The sequence below is a fragment of the Ixodes scapularis genome, unplaced genomic scaffold (genome assembly GCF_016920785.2).
Source record: "Ixodes scapularis isolate PalLabHiFi unplaced genomic scaffold, ASM1692078v2 PGA_scaffold3__209_contigs__length_174095766, whole genome shotgun sequence".
Classification (NCBI taxonomy): Eukaryota; Metazoa; Arthropoda; class Arachnida; order Ixodida; family Ixodidae; genus Ixodes; species Ixodes scapularis.
In genome coordinates, this window is record NW_024609868.1 from 144,245,884 (window position 1) to 144,267,230 (window position 21,347).

The window sequence follows — 21,347 nt, forward strand, 5'->3', positions numbered from 1 at the left end:
CTTAAAATCATACACGAACATTTATGTAAAATTTATGTATTACAGGTCACGGTTTAAATTAAGAGGATAGGGCCAGCGTGAACTTGGGAGACGAAAAACGTAAAACTCAGGAGATAGTAGAAAGAAACAGAGATAGAAACAGTGGTGGACTACAAACTATGGTTTAATGCCTCTGCTTCTTCAAAACATACTGCTTCTTTTCTTCTCATCCTGAGAGCCCCATTCAACTCCATATGAACCAAGTATGACATAAAATTTAATCGAATGAAATTAAATAATGGCCACATACATTCCACGTACAATTCCATTTTGAAAAACCGGCACTTCAGCTGGATATTGGCACACCAGAAATACTGTTTTTTGCATTTGTAGTGAACATCAGCGGGACGGGACACACTGCAAATACTGTTTTTTTTTTGTTGTTGAAAGAAGTTACGCTGTGGCATGTATCTTCATTTTCTTTGATAGCCAAGGTCTCCAGCATCTCTCGTGCATACTTTTTTCTTTTTTTTTGCTAGGGTGGTGATGCTTCTGAAAGCTGCACTGCATTTACATGCGCGGCAATAAATGCACGTGCGAAAAAAATGTCGCAATTGGCCTAATTTATTAAGGAAGTTTTATTCAAAAAGTTGAAGGTTTCAAATACCTATGGGTAACTTTTTTTTAATTTAATCTTCGATGGAACAACGGCATTAACTATCGGTATATTAGAGCGCACATTGCCAAGAAGGAACGCACGCGACTCTCACCCAAGCGTCCGGGTTTCCATGCGCGGCCTCGTAATTGTAAATAGTGTGTGTGTGTACGGGTTGTAACTAAAAATTGAGGCAGAAAGAGAGGGCCAATTGTGTCACTTGTGCCGGATTGGCTCCTCCTCGAAAAGGACGTTGCGCTGTCACAAACAGCAACGGGCGGTTGCTGCGCCGACTGGCGGTGGGTGCGTTGCGCGTGTATCACTGGAGTCGCATGTGTCACGTGACTAGCCATGCAAATCGGATACTTGGCTATCTCTAACGCAACGTCTACCTACGACCTTAATCAGTGGAGCTTTTTTTTTTTTGCCTATAAAACGAATGTGCGATTTAAGCTCGAGTGTGCAGCCTCCATCTAGGATCTCACTGACTCACTTGAGGCAGTTCAGAACAGGTCCGCACGTTTTATACTAGCCAATTATAATCACACTGCGATTGTCACACCAATAAAAATTGCTTTTTACTTTTAAATTTTGCACGCCGCCGCAGCATCTTTCAGATTTGTCTGTTTTATACGATCTGCCCCCATATTCCTCAATTCACTGCACAGTTAACACTCCCACCATCGCTTGCTTCCGCTCGAATTTAGAATTGTCGCAAAGTCGGTGCCCCGTTTTTCCACTCCCATTCATTTTAGAGCGCAGCTCCTAGGCGCCCGTTTCCGGCTTGAGCGGCGTCGCCGTCGCCGTCGCCGTTGGCGTAACCGCGCGGTGCATTATGGGTAAATTTTCCCGCTATATCTAGCGGAAAACTTTCCCCGCTAAATCTAGCGAAAAAATTTCCCCGCTTAATTTAGCGGAAAAATTTCCCTGCTAAATCTAGCGGAAAAATTTCACCGCTAAATCTAGCGGAAAAATTTCCCCGCTAAGTCTAGCGTAAAAATTTCTCCGCTAAATCTAGCAAAAAATTTTCCCCCTAAATCTAGCGGAAAAATTTCCCCGCTAAATCTAGCGGAAAAATTTCACCGCCAAATCTAGCAGAAAAATTTCCCCGCTAAATTTAGCGGAAAATTTCCGCGCTAAATGTAGCGGAAATATTTCCCCGCTAAATTTCGCGGAAAAATTTCCCCGCTAAATCTAGCGGAAAAAATTTCTCTGGAGTGTGACGTGACCTGGGGGTCACGTGACCCCCCGAGGTCACGTGCGGGGTCATGTTTTTTCGGGGGGGGGGGGTCACGTGACCTTGGGGGGTCACGTGATCCTGGGGCGTCACGTGACCCCTCAGCTCACGTGACCACACCACCAGGTCACTTGACACCATTCCCCCAAGGTCACGTGATCCCCCCCGCAAAAAAAAAAAACACGTGACCCTCAATACCCTTCCCTCCTCCTCAAGAGCTGCGCTCTAATTCGGCGTTACAGGGAGTTGTAAACGGCTTTTATTTTTTCGCATCCCTTTTTCCTAAACCTTCCAATGATTGGAATAGTTTGCCTGCATCACTAACTTGAATTGTTGACTACACTTTTTTGTATTAGTATAGCTAACCATCAGTTCATTACTGTTTGCGTATTTATGGTGTTCCTATTGTGCTTCATTATTGTAGTTTTATTTCCCACTCCCCTTTGTAATGCCCCCATGCTTTGAGAGTGAAGTAATTAAATAAATAAATACGCTGCAGGAATACAAAAAGAAGAAAAAACGCATGAAGCGCGCCACGCATTAAGGAAAAACGTCTTCCTCCTGAAGCATGAATAATGCGACATTAAATAAAATTATGAAGAGAGAAAAAGAGAGTGCAGTGGGGTAGCGCAGTGATGAAAGTTGGGTTGCACAGACCCGCCTGTGTGGTCTCTGTCGCCTCCATTGTGTGCTACAGCCGGTTCGCTAATGCAACTCTCCATAATTTCTTTCGCCGCCGCGGAGGGCGCGCATGTCATGCACTTGGTGTATGGCCAGAATACTGCCCGTTCAAGAAAGCACGAAACATTTTGGGCACAGTTATGCTGTGCTAGGACAGGCTTTCTGGATATTCTGATTTGTTATAAATTATTGTATTTTGAGTTTCCTCCTACACCTTCTGTGCATAACAGTCTATAGGTATAGGAGTTAGCAGAAGCAGAAATCTATATATGTGTTGTTCAGGGCGGTGTTTGTTTTTATCAAACACCACCGCCGCTGCCAGTATTTATCAATACTGTCAGCCTTCGAGAGAAGGCTGACAGTATTGATAAATAAATAAATAAAATAAATAAAAAAAATGTAGAGTTGATTCAAACACAAATGAAGTGCGATCCTTTTTAGCATGGTAGATATATTTCATTGTGTTTAGGTAATTTGACATTCGCCGGCACAAATTCGCAATTCAACCGGAGAGGCATAATACGTTCAAACATATTTTGTGTAGCTTAAGTGGGGAAAAAGTTTAGCTCGACGTTTTGAGAAAGGAAAGTAACATAGTAAGATGAAGTTTCTTACTAATAAACCTATAATGCGCAAATAGGTACGTAAGCATCATTGGGCGATACGTTTCGTTTGAAAGTGTGGAATAACTTCTTCACATTTTTCGAAGACACGTACCTTCTAAAAATCAAAATAACAACCAGGGATACCACGAACAATTGGAAGTCGGCAGACAAGTACCAAACGTGGGGTAGTATAGACTGAAATAAAACAAGGAACACACGTGACATAACTCTTAGAAGTGTACCTAAAAAGATATTCTTATTTTTTTCTTACTTTTGCGCGATAAAACTAAAAACAGAGAAACCATGTTAATAAAGGTTTTCTTAGCGATTTGATTTTATTGCCAACTAAATTATAAAGAAAAGAAAATTAGAGTTGTCATTTAGAAAGTGGTCAGTTTCAAAATTATTTGTTCATTAGCAAATGAGTAGTAGTTTAGTAAAAAAACAAGGAGGATATTAACGTCATGATATACTTTTTCCGTTACTCTCATTTAAATAAAACGAGATCTCCGAAAACCAGTGGGCTTACGAATGTGATTTCTTTCCGAAAGTTCCTGACTTGCAGCAACAAAGCCCACCAGTGGTTTCTGATCTCCCGATCAAACTTTTCAAAATATGACCTGGAGTCTGGTCCGGAAGCAACCAAGGGCAGGAGATAGATGCACATTATCATGAAGAAGAGTGGTATGGTAGCCCTGAAAAGAAAATATAATAGGACAAGATCGTTATAAAGACGTATATACCAAAGTGGAGCACTCGTTTCCAACGTGTACTATACTGCTTTGAGGAGTTTGTGGTCTCTAATGCAAAATGTGCCATTAGCGCCATTCAGCACTATGCTTAGTGCCTGTAACACTCTGGTAAGACCACAGTTAGTGTATTGTGCGCTTTGGGATCCACGCAAGCAAAATAATGCCAGATAAATAGAAAAGTTCGACCAGCAGCAAGATTTATTTGTAACAAATATCACCGATCAGATACCCCGACAAAAATAATATGTTTGATTTTAACTGGACTCGCTACAGAAACATCGGAAACAATTCAGATTCAACTTCTCCGACCTGGGCTCCGACTGGGCTTGCAGTATTGCCAAATCGATATTAAAAAAAAAAAACTGCGTTAACAAATTATACAATATCTTCAACATTCTTGTTTATGCCTCAACTTTTTAGAGCCAGCTCTTATGCGCCCGTTTCCGAGTTGAGCAGCGTAGCCGCCGTAATCGGCATGGACGTCGACGTCGGCGTCGGCGTCGGCGTCGTCGTAACCGCCCCCCTAAATTTACCGGAAAATTGAATTGGTGGTGTCACGCGACGTCAATTTCCACGCTAAATCTAACGAAGAAACTGAATGCATTTGTGGGTGACGTGACACTAAGTCATGTGACGTCATTTTCCCTGCTAAATTTAGCGGGGACACTGAATTGGTGTTGAGGTCACGTGGCGTCAATTTTCAAGCTAAATTTATAGGGGAAACTGTGGGAGGAGGGGAGTGTATCAAGGAGGGAGAGGGGAGGGTACGGAGGATACGCAGGAGAGGGAGGGTAGGAGAAGGAGGAGGGGAGAGGAGGAGGAGTAGGGCAGGAGGAGGACGGGAGGAGGGGAGGATGATGAGGAGGAAAGAAGGAGAGGAGGAAGCCCGAGCAGAGGACGTGAGGAGGAGGGAAGGACGAGGGGAGAGTTCGGAGGAGAAGGGGTATACTTACCCCTTCGTACTCTCCCCACCTCCTCCTCAAGAGCTGCGCTCTAATTTGGCATTGCAGAGATTTGTCAACGTCTTTAATTTTTCTGACCTATACCTCTCTCAACTTTTCTTACGCAGTCTATGAACTCTTTGAAGTCTATGAAGAAGTGATATCTGCCCCATTTAAATTTTTTTTTTGTCGCTTATTAGATATGCGTTGCGGTAAAGTGATCACTACGTGGGAAATACCCAGCGGGATGGGCGAAAGAAGCAAGGGGGGGGGGGGGGGGGAGCGAAAAAACGTTTTATTGTGGGCACGGAAGTTTATCTTCGTGGCCTCTTTTGTACTTATACAATCGTGTGCGCAACAAAGACGAGGACAAAAGCAGAGAAGAGGACACAACAAGGCGCAACTTTCAACTGAATTTTATTGAAAACGTGTTCCGGTATATATATAGTCTCAACCATCGTTACAATGACAACAAAAAAAAACACAAAAGTATAGGAAGAAAAACTATACTTCCTATACTTTTGTGTTTTTTTTTTTTTGTTGTCATTGTAACGATGGTTGAGACTATATATATACCGGAACACGTTTTCAATAAAATTCAGTTGAAAGTTGCGCCTTGTTGTGTCCTCTTCTCTGCTTTTGTCCTCGTCTTTGTTGCGCACACGATTGTATAAGATGTCAAACCAACTCGCCCAGACAACCACTCTTCTCTTTTGTACTGTTTTGAGTATGACATGTGCGGCCTCAAAGTTTTACTTGATAAAAGTAGCTACTTGAATTCAATTGTTTCTTTTTTTTTTCTTTACTTTCGTAGCCGTCGTTGTGCTAGTCGTGACTGTTATTGACCAACATCGTTTTCTCTCTAACTACGCTTTAAATAATCAATTCTTGCAAATCTAAATAGTAAGCTCCTTAGGAAAAACATGTCTCCTAAACTGCATACTATAACAATCTAAGGTTACACTGTGCTGTCAATACAGCGCAATGTTTGCAACTTTGGATGGCTGAGTTAGCAGTTCGCAATATTTTTGGGGGCATTTTACTTCGAGTGCTTTAATTACTAATGATTTATGCAGAGCATTCGAATACTGCTTTCAGACAAGCATTTTTGTAAAAGTATGATTGATCTGGGATTCCTTGCAGTCACAGTGCTTTTGCAATAATATTAAGATTTAATGTTGGCAACTGCTTATGAACTCGAGCTCTCAGCAAGCGACGTATAGAATAGATCAATTGGTAGACGTGGCATTTTTAGTTAAGCATAAAGAAGCAATGACGGAACTTCCTGGACACTGGAGTACCTTCGGTTGGCCTGCATTTTGTTTACTTTTCAATGGGCGAGAATGATTAGCGCGCCTTATAAGTGTTTCTGGGAGAAAAATTAGAAAAACTACGGCAAAAAGACGCCACACCAGGGATTGGTAAACGTACCTAAACTACACGAATAATAAAAAAAAAAACAGGCCCAGTTGCTCATTTTATTTGACCTCCATGTCAAAAGGTACGGGGTCCCTTCAGACAGTTCATTGGAAACTCGCCGTACAGTGGTAACGTGGGCTAGAGGTGTGGCATTGTTATTGTGCTTTGTACTCTTTTACATTAGAAACTGGGCCATTTACAAGGGAGACATTCAACAAAGTTGGACGCATAGCAATTGAGGCCTCTGTAATACTTTAGTGAACGGGAGAACACGTGCGTTCACCAGCCCACGTCGCTTCGTCAGCTGCGTGTTGTCGTCGCGCGTATTTATGCTACCCAAAGCGAAAGACGCTACGCTTGGTTGTGCCGGACAAACAGCAAACGGTGCTTTTTCGACCTCAATTGGAGATATCCTTATTTTGACAAAACCGGTGGAGTGAGAATGACTGCACCGCTGCTGCCTGGCAAGAAGCCAGCTGTGTGTTGTCGCCGACGAGTGTAGATCTCGTGATTGTGAAAACTCGGCTGAGTGGCTATTGCGGAAATCCCGTGAATTATATTCGGGTGGAGGAGTTTGAGACGCGGATGTGGAGAGACTGTTTTTGATTCTAGAGACCTGGCGATAGGGTAGAAAAACAAGTTTTGTATCCAGCTCATGCAATACCCCTGGGAAATACCACGCTGACACATGTTGTTGTGTATGCCGACGCGGGTGAGTAATAAAATCTAGAGAATGGTACAAATAATTCTGTGCTATAGTTTACTTCTTGTTTGAAACGTGTCACGAAGATACGCTTTATTACTAATGCTGTAAAAGAATTGTGGTTTTATTATATGTTAGTCAAAGTGCCGACTTGCCTACCCCCAGGTTTAGTTATGCGACGTATTGGGCTAGTTGGTTTCAAGTGAACGTCTTGGCAAGGAACAGCGACAAAAAACTTAGGCAAGGGTCAAAAAACACGCAGTGCCGTCCTGACGTGTGTTTTTTTTTCACCCTTGACCAAAGTTTTTGCCGCTGTTCCTTTCCAAAATGCTCAGGATCAGGTCCTCGTCAAAAAATTCCAATCCTCAATCCTCCGCTGCCACGTGACACATAAGCTACACAAATTTACTTGTTTTCATAATTTCTGGGCTCTCAATTGTCTACGATCGCCACATTGGACGGAGTGTTTTTTATGATTATGTGGTTTTTTTGGACACTCTTGGTCCTTCGCCTCTTTCAACTAGGCGAATTCCGAAAACGACACTGAGTCTGTATGGTGTCGTGTAGTTTTACCTAAGGGGACCACTTTAGTTTTTGGTACATTTTATCGCCCCCCAGATAGTGATGCGTACTCGATAGATAAACTGGGTGACTTGTTGACGACAATACCAGATAGTGTATTCTTGGGAGGAGACTTTAATCTACCAGGGTTCAATTGGTCTGATGAAGTTCTTGCTACAGATGGACCCCGCGCATACTCGATATTTGCTGACATAATCGGTGTCTTTGGATTCGAACAATATGTTAAAAAACCGACGAGAGAGAATTCTGTCTTGGATTTAATTTTATGCAATTTTCTTGTCGTTGTATCTGAGGTCACTGTACTTTCGGGCATAAGTGACCACTGCGCGGTTGTTGCTAAGCTCTCGGAGCCCGGAACGCGAAAGCAAGCTGAAGGTCCACGGCAGAATTGTACCGTACGCATTACAAGTAATCAAATTACTTGTAATCGATTACTTTTTGGAGTAATTTTGTAATCAGTTGATTACTTTTGTTAGGCAGTAATCACAAGAGTAATCTGATTACTTTTTGAAGTAATAAAATTACTTGTAACCGTTACAATTTGTCCACGCCCCCCCCCCCCCCCGGCACACGCCTTTTTTTTATAAAATGACAAAAATAAAATTTGCTTTTTTTTTTTTCGAACGGAAAAAAAGTAAGATTTTTGCGGAGCTGTAGGGAACGAGGTCAATCTCTTTCTATGTACAGTTTTTGTGGAATGTCCGTTTTTTTTTTTCGAGCTGGGACCGGGAGTGGGAAGCCCCAGGGAAGCCACAGTGCGTGACAAAGGCCATTCAGGGCAAAGTTGAGCAGCAGAATGTAGCTTTGTGAGTCCTTCGTTCAAACTATCCCCCTCACGCACACACACAGAAATAAAAAAAAATTAAAAAATCCTGCTTAGGTACCTACTCACAGCCCGTAGGAGAACCAGAACCGAAGATTGCCTAAAGGTGATGCAGAATATAACAAAGGCACTTGAAGTATTTCCTTGTGACAAGCAATGTTTCGAGTTGAGAAGTGGTCGGGGCGATCTCTTCCGCTAATGGATACTACACTCGATCCGTTTCAAATCCTAGAGCTGCTGCTCTTTTGTATAACATGCGAGCTCATCCACACGTGAATAATAAAATGAGCGACGCAAACTTTGAGCGACAACCCTTGTTCAAGCTTAACAAGATCTAGAACCCCCTCCGCTCTCCCCCCCCCCCCCTACACACACACACACACTGGCGAAGGCCCAAATCATTAAACGTCATCAAACAAATTCTATGCTTGTGTCCGCATTGTGAAGGTGCAACGACCACGAAGAGGGAGCCAGTTTTTCTTCTTCAATACTTGTGCTAATGTGAAATACAGGTAGGAAGTAGTTCATTGTTATGAGCGCTAAAGATATGTCTTCACACAATAAAGTAATCGGAAAAGTAACGATTACTTCTTTAAGTATTGTCCAATTACTTTTGCCGTCGAGTAATGAAGTAATCTAATCGAATACGTTCTAGCCAAGAGTAATAGTAATTGTAATCGATTACTTTTTTCTAGTAACGTGTACAAGACTGGTCCACGGAAAGTTTTTTTGTACGATAAAGGTAATTAAAAAAGATCGATGCAGAGCTTGAATCCTATTTTTATACATTTAGTCGTCTGTCCGAGAATAGTGACGTTGAAACTATATGGCATGCTTTTAGAAATAAAATATTAGAGCTTGCGGAGGTGCATATTCCATCGAAACAAATAAGGAAGCGTAAAAAAAATAAACCTTGGTTTAATGTAGAAATTCGCAGACTTATAGGTAAAGCGAGACGTGCTTACAAAACGCTCACCAAAAGTTTGTCAGTCCAAACTGAGCAGAAGTACAAAGAGATTAACAGGCTTCCCAAATTGCAAATAAAATTAAGCAAAAAGTGTTCTTTGACAAGTTTAACGAAAATCTAAAAAGAAACCCTAAAGAATTCTGGAAGTTCGTCAACGCGAACAGAAAGGAAGATACTTCTATTCCTGCGTTGAAAGTTGATGGTAGTACTGTGTTGTCTGATAACGCGAAGGTTGAATGCTTTAACTCGTATTTTAAGTCGGTATTTTCGGAAGACTCTCCGCATCTGGTATCTCCAGTGGCTTACCAAACGCAGCAAAGCGTAATGCCCAGCATTACAATTGACATGAATGGTGTAGTGAAGTTGCTGCGCGGAATTGATGCAACCAAGGCAGTCGGACCTGATGGCATTTCCCCTGTTATTTTTCTTAGGTGCAGTGAATCTATAGCGCGTTATCTTTTTGTTATATTCAGTGAAACGTTAAAGACGGGGATGGTTCCTATGGATTGGAAGATGGCAAACGTTGCACCAGTTTTTAAATCGGGTTCTAAAGCCAGTGTTGAAAATTATCGCCCTATTTCATATACATCGATCTCATGTAAGTTGTTTGAACACATTACTTACAGTAACCTTTACTGGTTCCTGGATTCATTACACTTCTTTTCCCCTCACAACATGGTTTTCGAAGCGGCTACTCTTGCAACACCCAGCTGGTAGAATTTTATCATCATATATCCAGATCACTAGACAGCAGGAAATATGTCGACTGCGTGTTCTTAGACTTTCGAAAGGGATTTGACATGGTCCCCCATCAATTATTATTGTATAAATTGGCTTTGCTAAACATAGATCTCAACGTCCTGAACTGGATACAAAATTATTTAGAAGGTCGAGAGCAGCGGGTTGTTTTAAACGGTACTATATCCACATAAACTCGGGTTACGTTGGGCGTGCCACAAGGGAGTGTTTTAGGGCCTTTACTTTTTCTGATATACATAAATGATATCACCGAAAACATACAGTTTCATATTAAACTGTTCGCCGATGACTGCGTATTGTACATGGAAATAAACACGTCAGACGACCTGGCCATATTACAAACCGACATAAATATTTTATCTTCTTGGTGCAATCAATGGAAAATGAGCCTAAATTTAAGTAAATGCAAACATATTCGTTTCTCGAGAAGTAAGCTGCACGATTCTCATAGCTACCTAATCAACGGGACCGTTTTATGTACTGTGTTTAAGTATGTTTACCTAGGAGTGCTATTTTCGGATTCCATAAAATTGAACAGCCATATAGAACGTACAATCGAAAAGGCTAGTAAAATGTTTTATTTTATCCGTCGAAATTTTAGATCCGCGTCGCGAAACGTTAAAGAAACACTTTATTTTTCTTTGGTAAGAACAATCCTTGATTACGCGTGCGTTGTGTGGGACCCTTATCACGACTTCCTTATCAATAAACTAGAAGAAACTCAAAATCAGGCCGCGCGTTTTGTACTGAACAACTATGACTTTTATGCTAGTGTTACAGATATGAAAGCCATGCTGGGATGGGAAACACTCGAATGTAGACGAAAAAAACTAAGACTAAACTTTTTCCACCGTGTCTTTCACAACAAAACAGGAATTAATAAAGCCACTTATCTTATGGAGCCATCCTACGTTTCTTCCCGTTCTGATCATTCTAAAAAGGTTCCTGTTCCCACTTACAGGACTGGCAGTTTTGCGAATTCATTTTTTGTCAAAACCGCGAGAGAGTGGAACGACCTCCCGGAAGATATTGTGTCCATTGATGATAATGACGTTTTCTTTTTCCACTTGTTATAATGTTTTCTAAAACCCCCCTACAACAATGCCCACAGGGCGATGTAGGTACAATGTAAATAAATAAATGTAAATAATGCAAAGATAAATCTCCACTAGTAAGATTAGCCCTTTAAAATTCATTTTCTTTCGATAATGCCTTCCTTTTCATCACACTAGGTGGAACACCTGGTGTAATGAAAAGGAAGGCATTAACGAAAGAAAATCCAAGGCTTTAAAAACAAGTCCCTAAAAAATATGATGGTAGAAAACAGAAGAAACTCTTTTCGGGAAGGATTGCAAAACATGTACAAATGAGATAATGATCGACTAATATTTATTCATAATATTAAGTAATTAGTGAAAACAAACATATGCTTCGATTGACAAACTTGGAAGTATCATAGAAAACCGTTAAATTAACATATATTAGAAAGATATAGGACAGGGGAAGCATTGTACGGTGATACGACGATGCCTCAATTTGGACGTACCTTTAGGTTTCGGATTTATATTAAAACACATCTTTTTTACAATTGAAACGCATCATGTAACAAGAAAACAAATCCACGTGCGTGGGCCAGCCATTACATATCCCTACAAGCAATGATGTCAATTTTTGTAAAATTTAAATTAAAAAAAATCTGAAGAAATAAGTGTTTGAAGATCACTTTGTGGCCAGCGGCTGCGCGAGCACCAGTGTTATTTTCGTGTTTCTCTGCTAATGACATTTAATTTGGTAGTCAGCGCTTGTCTTGTGTATATCTCTTTTCTTTTTTTTCATGCTCCCAGTCGCGCTGTCTTTCATTATGGAACATAAAGAAACTTCCCCACCAACAAAAAAAAAAAGAAAAAGAAAAGAAAAGAAGATTTTTTATAAAAGTTTATTGTAGCACCTTTACGTTTTTATGTTTTGTTACATTTCACTACCTCGGTCTCCAATCGCAGGGTATTGGTGAGACTACTCCAGCCAGTAGACCATATAGGTGGGATTTTACAAAGGCCCTGGTTTCGATTAACCCTTTTCCCACACACATTCGGCCATACACTCTTCACTACAATATTATAAACTGTCTAACACAGACCTATATTGTTTTTTGTTTCCTCTATTACATCGAGAAACAAAATATGTGCAGTTTAAGAAATTATTTATGTGTGCCTAACATAGTCCAAGAAAGGTTCAATGCGATATTGTTTGTCCTACACAAACCCACCACGTTACCCTTTTTAGCATGGTTGAAAAAGCCCCGAGACTGCGGGTAAACGACACAACACTAAAAAGTCTCTTGGAGACTTTTTAGTGTTGTGTCGTTTACCCGCAGTCTCGGGTTTTTTTTCAACCATGTGCAATGTACACCAGCTCGTTTGCGCCCTTACTTTTTGTTCATTTCACCTTTTTTAGCATTTTCGGTTGTTTTTATACGTACTTGGCATACCACAGTTAGCACATATACGGCGCAGAAAGTTGCTTCCATTTTGTTCATGTGGGCTATTGTTAAATGCTACATTTTACTAGAAAGGTTGGAGCTTCACATAATCATACTTTCACCAAATAGTAGTCTACATCATAACCCTGGTGGAGCACAAAGTTCGAGTGCGGCGAGAGCTCATTCGGTTGCTTAATAGACCTGATCTAATTGATATTTGCTGGAAGACCGTGTTAAACAGACGAGAGAAGTTTGATCTGCACTCGAATCCAGAGCCGGGAGATATTTTTTTAAATAACTTCTCGCCATCAGTAGAACAAATCGACATCTAAAAGAAAGCAAGGCTTGTCGACTGAATTTTTTGTTATATAGGAGACGTTAACTATTTAAACTCGCGATCGATAATTTCTTCCGCGGGACTCAATTCGTTCGAGATGGAAGTTTTTTTTTCCTGTTCTCTTAATAGTAGGCACGAAGTTTTTTTTGTTTTTTTTTCTTATTTTTGTTGGCAAATGACACTTCATAGCAGAAAAATGACCGTTCTCACGCTTGCGTGAGCGTACATATTAGTGAGTTGTAGAAAGCCGCTTTTGTGCACAAGCTCAGGTTTATGGAGAGGCACAATCGTCACTGTGCATGCGCGGCCGCTTTTTAGTTTGAACGTGGCTGGCTGCGCATGTCCAGTCAGTTGGGCATGCTCGGAGCGGAGCGGAAAGTGAAAACGCTCTGATAAAACTCTTCATTGTGTGCTAACAACTTGCCTCGTTGAAACGAGCTTACAGCTCGCTCTTTGTCTCACTGCCAGTAATGCCGAACCCATAGAAGTAAAAAAAGAGACAAACAAATAAAGATTATGTCTTCGTGCTCTGTCGCGTTTTTTATATGAAAAAGAGCGGGTGCATAACACTCGCAAGGCAGAAATGCTATTTCCAAATACATATATTATCTATGGCTTTGTGCCATGAGGACTCTGGTAGGCTTCGACGTTTCAGAGATTGATAATCATACGATTTGAAATTTGTAAGAAAAGCCACCCTTCAAGAGATACTGAACAGAAATTCCAAGCTCACAAAACAAGGCTGGACGGACAGGAGGGACTCTGCGAAACCCCAAAACAACACTCATGCAGAGATATTTCTAACGGATCGCCGTATTTTTAGAAAACAAGTGCGCGATTGAACACGGCCGACGAGGCTGACGAGACAAGTCACTTCACGATTCTCATTCCCTCTCCTCCTCGCTGCGTCCCGTCAAGCTGGTGAACCGAAGCGAGGAGGAGAAATGCGAGGCCGCTTCTCCTCGTTCTCAAATGTTCCAGGATTACAATGACGCCATAGCCCTCGCTTGATCGCAACCTTCTTTTCCAAAAGTACGGCGATTAGTTTAAGATATCGACGTACGTGTAATGTTTTGGAGTTCGTAGCGTCCAGTTCAACGCTTGTACGGCCTTATTTCGCCAAATCCAAATTTCGGTTCGGTATCTCTTTAAGAAGTGTACAACAAAAAAGAAATACTGCGACAGTTGTGATCTTTACAGGTTGAGCTATTTAACGTCGCATAAAAAAACATTGTTCTTTAAAAAAAATATTTATTTTGCGTTGGTTTCTGAGGTATTGACGCACGTATTTAGACTCCGATAATTATCAGTATGCTAAGCGTCTAAAATTTATAAGCATATATATCAAGTTGGATGCAGTGACCGCGGCACAGTTAGCAGAAGCAAGCGATCGCCATTCTTTCTTTCTTTTAGTACCTATATGGCGAACATTAATATTACAACTCTAAAGGAAGATGCTCATTCGGGGCATTAAGCTAAGGGGTTACTCCTCACGCTCATAGATACGCCGCCCGAACAAAACGCGAAAAAGCGCAAACATTGTGTATGTGATAGCTGAGCCATGCAGTGTGCATAAAAACACGTTACCTGATAAAGCGCCGTGCAATGGCTACCGCACAAATAAGCGCAGGATTTTTCTTCTGTTTGAGTATAGTATAATTTAAAAGAAATCCACTGAAAGAGAAAAAAAAAAACACGACATTAGCATTTCAAGTAATATTTTGTTTTCGTTGCTATTGCTGTTGGAACTCATTCCTATATTTTCTTGAAAGCAAACGCCACACGTCTTTAAATGACAAATAAAACATGAGTCCATCCCATCGCTAAAGCGATCTGTTTGGACGACCTACATTGCGATGTCGGAAAGAAGGAGAAAACAGTAAAGCCGATATAATGATTTGAAGAAGAGAGATAACTTTTAAAAGAGGTTTGAAGTTGTACACCCGACATGGAAGTAATTCGCTACTAGCAGTCGAAATAATTGTCATCTCGTATTACTTCCTTTGTATGTCATTGATTAGTCTATTCCTTTCTGAAAATGCAATTGTCAAGGTAATTTCATTACTTTTTAATAACAAATTACCGACATTAACACGTTAGCTTTCTTCCGTCCCATTAAAAAAGAGAAATAGAGTGGAAGGGGGCGAAACAACTGGCTTAACGGTTTAGTATGGCGATATCAATACGACAGTTCGCTAAAGAAGAGAGTGCCAGCGAGAAAAAAAAGACATTCATGAGAAATTCAATTACCCCCCATCACCGATTCCTCACTCATTTGTAAACTCGGCCAGTGCGGGTGGTTCCGAACATATAAATGGAGGCAACAGGACCCGAGCTCATCATGGAGAACTAGCGGTGCTTCGAGCGCACTAAAAAAAAAAAGTCCCATTAAACTGTCAGGTAAGGCTGGTGTTGATCCGATGTGCATATGTACGCTGCCCTCACCCTCCGCCTTGTCCCTCAGAAAAACTTTTTTTATTCTTTTTTAATTGTCACTTGAAACCGCTAGCACCCGGATAAGTCCGTCGCTTGTTGGCTGAAGTTAGCTCCAATGAACACGTGCTCCGGAAACATAGCAACGCCGCCGATTAGAACTTGCCTCTGATCACCCCTGAGAGTGCTGTAAAGGCTAAATGCTGACTGGAGGTATATGCTTTCCGCCATGTGACTTGACACTGCCCGGTCTCTTTAGGTAGCAAACTAAAAAGTGCGATGGCAACAGTTTTTTTTTTTTTGCAACAGAGGACGCAGCGTCAGTCCTGCTGCCAGTTAATAGGATATTGGTGGCAGACCCCGAGAATCGTCGACTTGGGAGGCGCGCAATAAGGTGGAAGGAAGGAATGCCGAAATGACTTTGACCCTCGGAGTTGCACCCTATATATTCTTGAACACTGCAATGCTGCTTCCCCTTAGGCGGATTGTGAATGTGGGGAGTTTGACCGAAGCAACTCGGAAAGAAACGACGCCTTGAGTTAATCGAGAATAGGTAGTGACTGACCCAAACACTGCATTTGAAGAACGCGAGAGAGGTGGAAGGCTACTGATATTTTTATAATTCTTAAACGACAAAACATGTTCAGCTTAAAGTTCGGGAATTCATACCTGTTTATTAGTATTTGTTCTTTGAATCTGGTGAGCAAGAAAAAAAAAGTTGGTCTTTTGGTCGAAGACTGCTGGTTGATGAAGGTTATCAAGCAGCAGTCATCAAAATGTATGCATATGAGGCATGTCCCGCAGCTTGGTCTAACTGTCAGACAGTTTTAGTAGATAAAGCAACCCTTATTTAGGGTTTTAGTAAGATGATAGACGGCAGCATACAGCAACCACAGAAAACCATATTTTCAGTGGAATTTTGCTTTGCAGTTCGCTGATCCTAAATTCTAATTATTTCGAAGGGTGCGCTTTCACCTAACGCCCACATTAATTCTTCGGTTGTTAATGAGATTCAATTCTGTCTCGATTGGACAGCGCAAGACTGATTCATCTCGAATACCTGTTTAACCCAATCAAAGCGTTATAGATTTATACTTCTAAAATGATCACCATAAAATAAACGTACATTGTAATTAGATCATCTTTATTTTTGCTCTATTTTTGATGGTACAACCAATTTCGCCTTTCAAACACGGAATAGGTATTTTCTGTCTTTTGCCTGTTCATTTAGAGTCCCCAAATGAATATATAACGTTTTTCGTCACACATGTACAGTGGCCCAAGTTTTTAATATTATAGAGCGAGCGTCGACCGCCGGGCCGGCCAGCGCCGTGCCGCGGAGGGGTGCGGCGATACGGGAGAGATTAGGTTCGTGCGCACAAAGCTCTTCTCGGTGCAAGCATCGTCTACTAGGCTATTTCGTTGACCGCACACATCCCTGCTCCCTAGCAAAGGTGCCCAGGGCGCTGATTGACATCATTGTTTATTCAACGCCCACTTCCCTTCCTCTTTTTCTCTGCTTCTCCTATCAGTTGGTATAGCAAATGTCTGAAGAGCGATCGCTGGCGTGATACTCGTCTTGCGCGGCAAAAACAATGGCGCAATGACGCTCGGTTCATGCTACGGCTGAACAGTATCACGCAAGCAAGCTCTGCTCTGATCTTTGCTCAAAGGCGGTTGGCCGTTCCAGTAGATAAGGAGCAGGTGTTGTGTGCGGCCAACGGAATAGCCTAACAGACGACGCTAGCACCGGTAAAGAGCCTTTTGTGCCCGCACCTGTACTACGTGACGCTAGCTGTGTGCAGTACAGGCGAAGGCAACGCCAGGCGAAGAGAGAAAAGGCGAGCTCACGAAAGGCGGGACAGGAGAGGAGGGCAGTGGAGGGCGAGGGGAGAAAAGGAGAGCACTAGGAACGTTAGGGACGAAAATATGTTTTTCTCCTCCTCTCCATCCTTCCTAGTGCTTGCCCTTCCTCCCCTCGCCTGACGTTTCCTCGCCTGTACTGCACGCAACTAGTGACACGGAGTATAATATCTCGTATCGCCTCACCCCTCCGTAGCGCGGCGCTCTCCGGCATGGCGGTCAACGCTCGCTCGATAATATTAAAAACGTGGGCCACTGTACATGTGGAAAGAAAAACGTTGTATTTTCATCTTTGGAAGTAATATTAGGCTTTCTCTAGCTTAGTTTAAAAATTGCGTTTTTCATGCATTTTCGTCATGCCGAAAAGTTTCAAGTTGCTGATGGCACCTTCCTTTCGAGGATTTATAAGAAAGTGATTGATATTTTTTTCGCCTTGATAGTTAAATTAGAGTGGCAGTAGAATTTGGAAGAAATAGCCACGGCGAGCGAGTGACGTATTAGCAAGTGCAGGAAAAGCCTCGAGTCGTGCTTCCAAAGGGGCGAGCAGTCATCTTTACAAGACACGAATTAAAATAAATCGGTGTGCCGATTCACAGCCATACAACGTGTATGGCTATGAAAAGAGCCATACACGTTGTGTCCGAAAGATTTTAAACATTACGTTCAAAATGTAAACATAGTGAGAAAAGCTTACCTCATGAAGAAGAACGTGTCAACAGAAAGGTAGCCTGCAGTCACAATCAGAGTTGGAAATTTCTCAAAATAAGAAAGATTGTTCACCATCCTGGCTGAAAAAAAAAGCAGAACCATGTATATGGCAAGCATTGATTGTGCTGTCCTCGGAGTTATTGTTGAATGTTTCGTCTGTGCCCAAATAATGGTAAACCAAACATTGTTTGCTTTGTATTGCAACTTCGAAATAAACTCCGGACTTTCTTGTGCGATCTCAGACGCATTCCTTGTTAAGCAAGAACGTCAAATCTAAAATACACATAAAATAGGCGTCACCTTAGTTTAATAATTTATCTATTTTAGAGCGCAGCTCTTAGGCGCCCGTTTCCGGCTTGAGCGGCGTCGCCGTCACCGTCGGCGTAACCGCGAGGTTACGTGACCCCCCAAGGTCGCGTGACCCACAAGGTCACGTGACTCCCAAGGTCACGTAACCCCCCAAAGTCACGTGACCCCCTGAGGTCACGTGATCCCCAGAGGTCACGTGACCCCCAAAGTCACGTGATCCCCAGAGGTCACGTGACTCCCCAAGTCACGTTACCCCCCGGAGGTCACGTGACCCCCCCGCCCTCCCCCGAAGTCACGTGACACCCCCCCCCCCCCCCCGAGGTCAGGTGACCCCCCCGGAGCATATTCAAGAATGAAGGGAGGAGGAGGGGAAGGAAGGAGTAGAAGTAGCAGGAGGAGGAGGAGGGGGGTCTACCCTCCCCTCAGTACCCTTCCCTCCTCCTCCTCAAGAGCTGTGCTCCAATTCGGCGTTACAGGGAGTTGTAAACGGCTTTCACTTTTTTAGGAGATATTTTTCGAACGAAAATATTCGCGGCGCACAGATATTTCTGGCACAGTTCTTCATTTCAGCTTACACTGAACTAATTTCATCCACTCGTTTGACATGCGCCCCATGGCGGGGCTTCACCGAGCACTACATAGAAATATATGAGACATGTTGTGCACAAGAGCTCGCCTACAGTCCTATATTGTCCCATTCCCGGCCGCCATAGCGTTCTAGATGTAATGCGTTACATTTCAGCATTCGTAATCGCTTTATAGCCGACCCCATAGGTACCGCTGCGGGAATGCTTTCGAAGCTTCGGCCTATTGCTAGCCAAGGGAGGTTTCGCGGGGATTTTTTGTATGCGATAAACAGTAAAATGTGCGTAAAAGTATGTTCTTAACGTATTTGCGAGGTTTATCAACCCAATCTTCCGGTAATATAACCCTATATAATTGATGCTCCATATAACTAGAAACTGCAAATATATTTTGTAATTGATAAAATAATAAAAAAAATCACTCATAGAAAATGTTGGTTCATATTTCTCAATAAATCTTGCAGAATCTACCATTCAAGAAGCGGGGAGCCTGCTAAAGGGCTATGTTGCTTTGCCATTGAGAACTGAATCTGCTCTAGGAGTTTTAGTACTGGAGTGAGACATTGTAACGGCAAGCTGCGGATAAAGACTTGCTGCCCCCAGTCTTAGGAAAACTATAACAATACATAACGGAGGGGCTATCCTGTTCAATACGCAGCCATAAGTCGTAGCTCTAACGATCCGTTGGGATAGCACTTTATCCACCCCGCAAACAATTTTTTGTTTAATTCAAAATGATGCGAATTTGAAAAAGAGGGTTTGCAATTTTTGTTTGACTTCTTGACTTTGCAAAACACTTGTGTGGTAAAAAGTGTTTAAAGCTATATACAAAAGATGTAACAAAAAGACGTAACCTCCTCTAAACTAAAAAATGGAGACATTGCACAATACTTTTTTTGCTCAATTAATTATTAAAAATGAATAATTTCCCTCACAATAGACATCAGTGATGCTTCCGTAGGAGTGTCCAAGTACAATCCAAACAATGCTGAAGAAACGCATCCCGTGAATGAATCGGTAGGCGTAGGTGTCTGACCGTTTGTCGGTTGCTACATGAAATATGATGCTGGTATTGCCGGGCAGAGAAAAAGCTGTGGCGATCTTCAAAAGGGTACCTGATAAAATGAAGTCAGAATAAAACAGTTACTACCTGATAAAATGAAGTCAGAATAAAACAGTTACTATAGAAATCATTCAAATATTTGATAGAAATCGTTTTGATCATATGATTTTTATGAGTTTCAGAAAATCATTAAATATCATAAAAATCAAATAAATATCATTCTGAAGACCAAAGTAGATGCCATACGTATAAAAATTTCTAACTTAAAAAAAAGAATAGTGCCTATGCATAGACTGGGGCAGGAGAGGGTAGCGCGTATAAATGATACAGGGAGAACATTTGTCTGGTGTACAAATTGTCGCAATAACGTCCAGAAATGCGCTTGTTCGCTTCGGCTTGAATATTGTAGCCAGATTTCTTAATGCAGATTTATGCATGAGTTTATACTTCGTTTAGGTAGTTTGGCCACCAGATATATCAATGGATCTTTAAAGATGTTTTTTATATTTTAATTGTGTAGATATACTCATTTTAAAATAAATGTTTTGATTAGACGTCTAGCCCGGAGAGGAAAAAAATGTATCTGCAAATGCGAGAGGGTAAGAAGATATAAACTCTTAGATTCATTCTTATGAGATGAATTTCAAAGAAAGCAAGGAGGTATGTCGAGACTTACTCCTTTTGTAAAACTTGCCCTTTTTGAGGGATATGTATATATCAATTACCGTGCTTGCTGCAATCACCACCATGAGCACACACAGGAAAGATCTGGAAAAATGAAGTCTAGTAAGAATCGTACAAGACTGAGCGTATCTGCAGCAACAGTTAACAAACAATACTGGCAAGCGTTTCCGCAGCAATTCCCAGAAGCAGCTAACCTACCGCAAAACTGTTGTGGTTCAAGACTGAGCGTCCATAGTTTTTAGCGCGTGCTACAAATGGTGGTGGCTCTAGTTTATAGCTCTTCTGAAAATACATTTTCGGAACAAGCGATAACACTTTACGTTCAAATTAGGTTGTTAGTGACCCTATTAATATAAATACCCCGCTATATATAACTTTTGCGGAGGAGCTTGGTAAATACACGAATTTTGCCTGGTTATTATAAACCACTTACATTATGGAAGATTTTTTTAGGAACGGAGGAGTCGACAATAATGAGGCATCACTGCATATGAACAGTGAGTTGCAGTGTTGTTTTGCTCATTTGAAGGTGCAGTCTTTTCCGGCGAGCATTTGAAACCCTCTCATGAAAAAGCAGGCTGGCGTACCTTTCCTCCATAACGTACTGGCAAAAGCCAACAAATGCCATGTATAAAAATGATAAGCGACTAGGATGGTACAAATGCCCTTTGAACTAAAGAAAGTGAGGTGCTCTTTGTTTCTTAACAGGACGCAGATCTGCATTGTATTATATTGTAATTTTCAGTTTTAAGCGAAAATACATGCATGGTCCGCGCATTCATTT

The 21,347-nt window shown here is 41.7% G+C and overlaps 1 protein-coding gene across 1 annotated transcript in view; it reads right to left on the reverse strand.

The window, feature by feature from the left end:
• LOC115324825 (nose resistant to fluoxetine protein 6) overlaps positions 1-21,347 on the reverse strand; it is an 80,252-nt gene that overhangs the window by 24,063 nt on the left and 34,842 nt on the right. Inside the window, 5 exon segments of the mRNA XM_042292901.1 lie at positions 3,270-3,352; positions 3,687-3,852; positions 14,507-14,593; positions 17,910-18,003; positions 19,752-19,931. Of these exon segments, the coding sequence (XP_042148835.1) occupies positions 3,270-3,352; positions 3,687-3,852; positions 14,507-14,593; positions 17,910-18,003; positions 19,752-19,931 (610 nt within the window).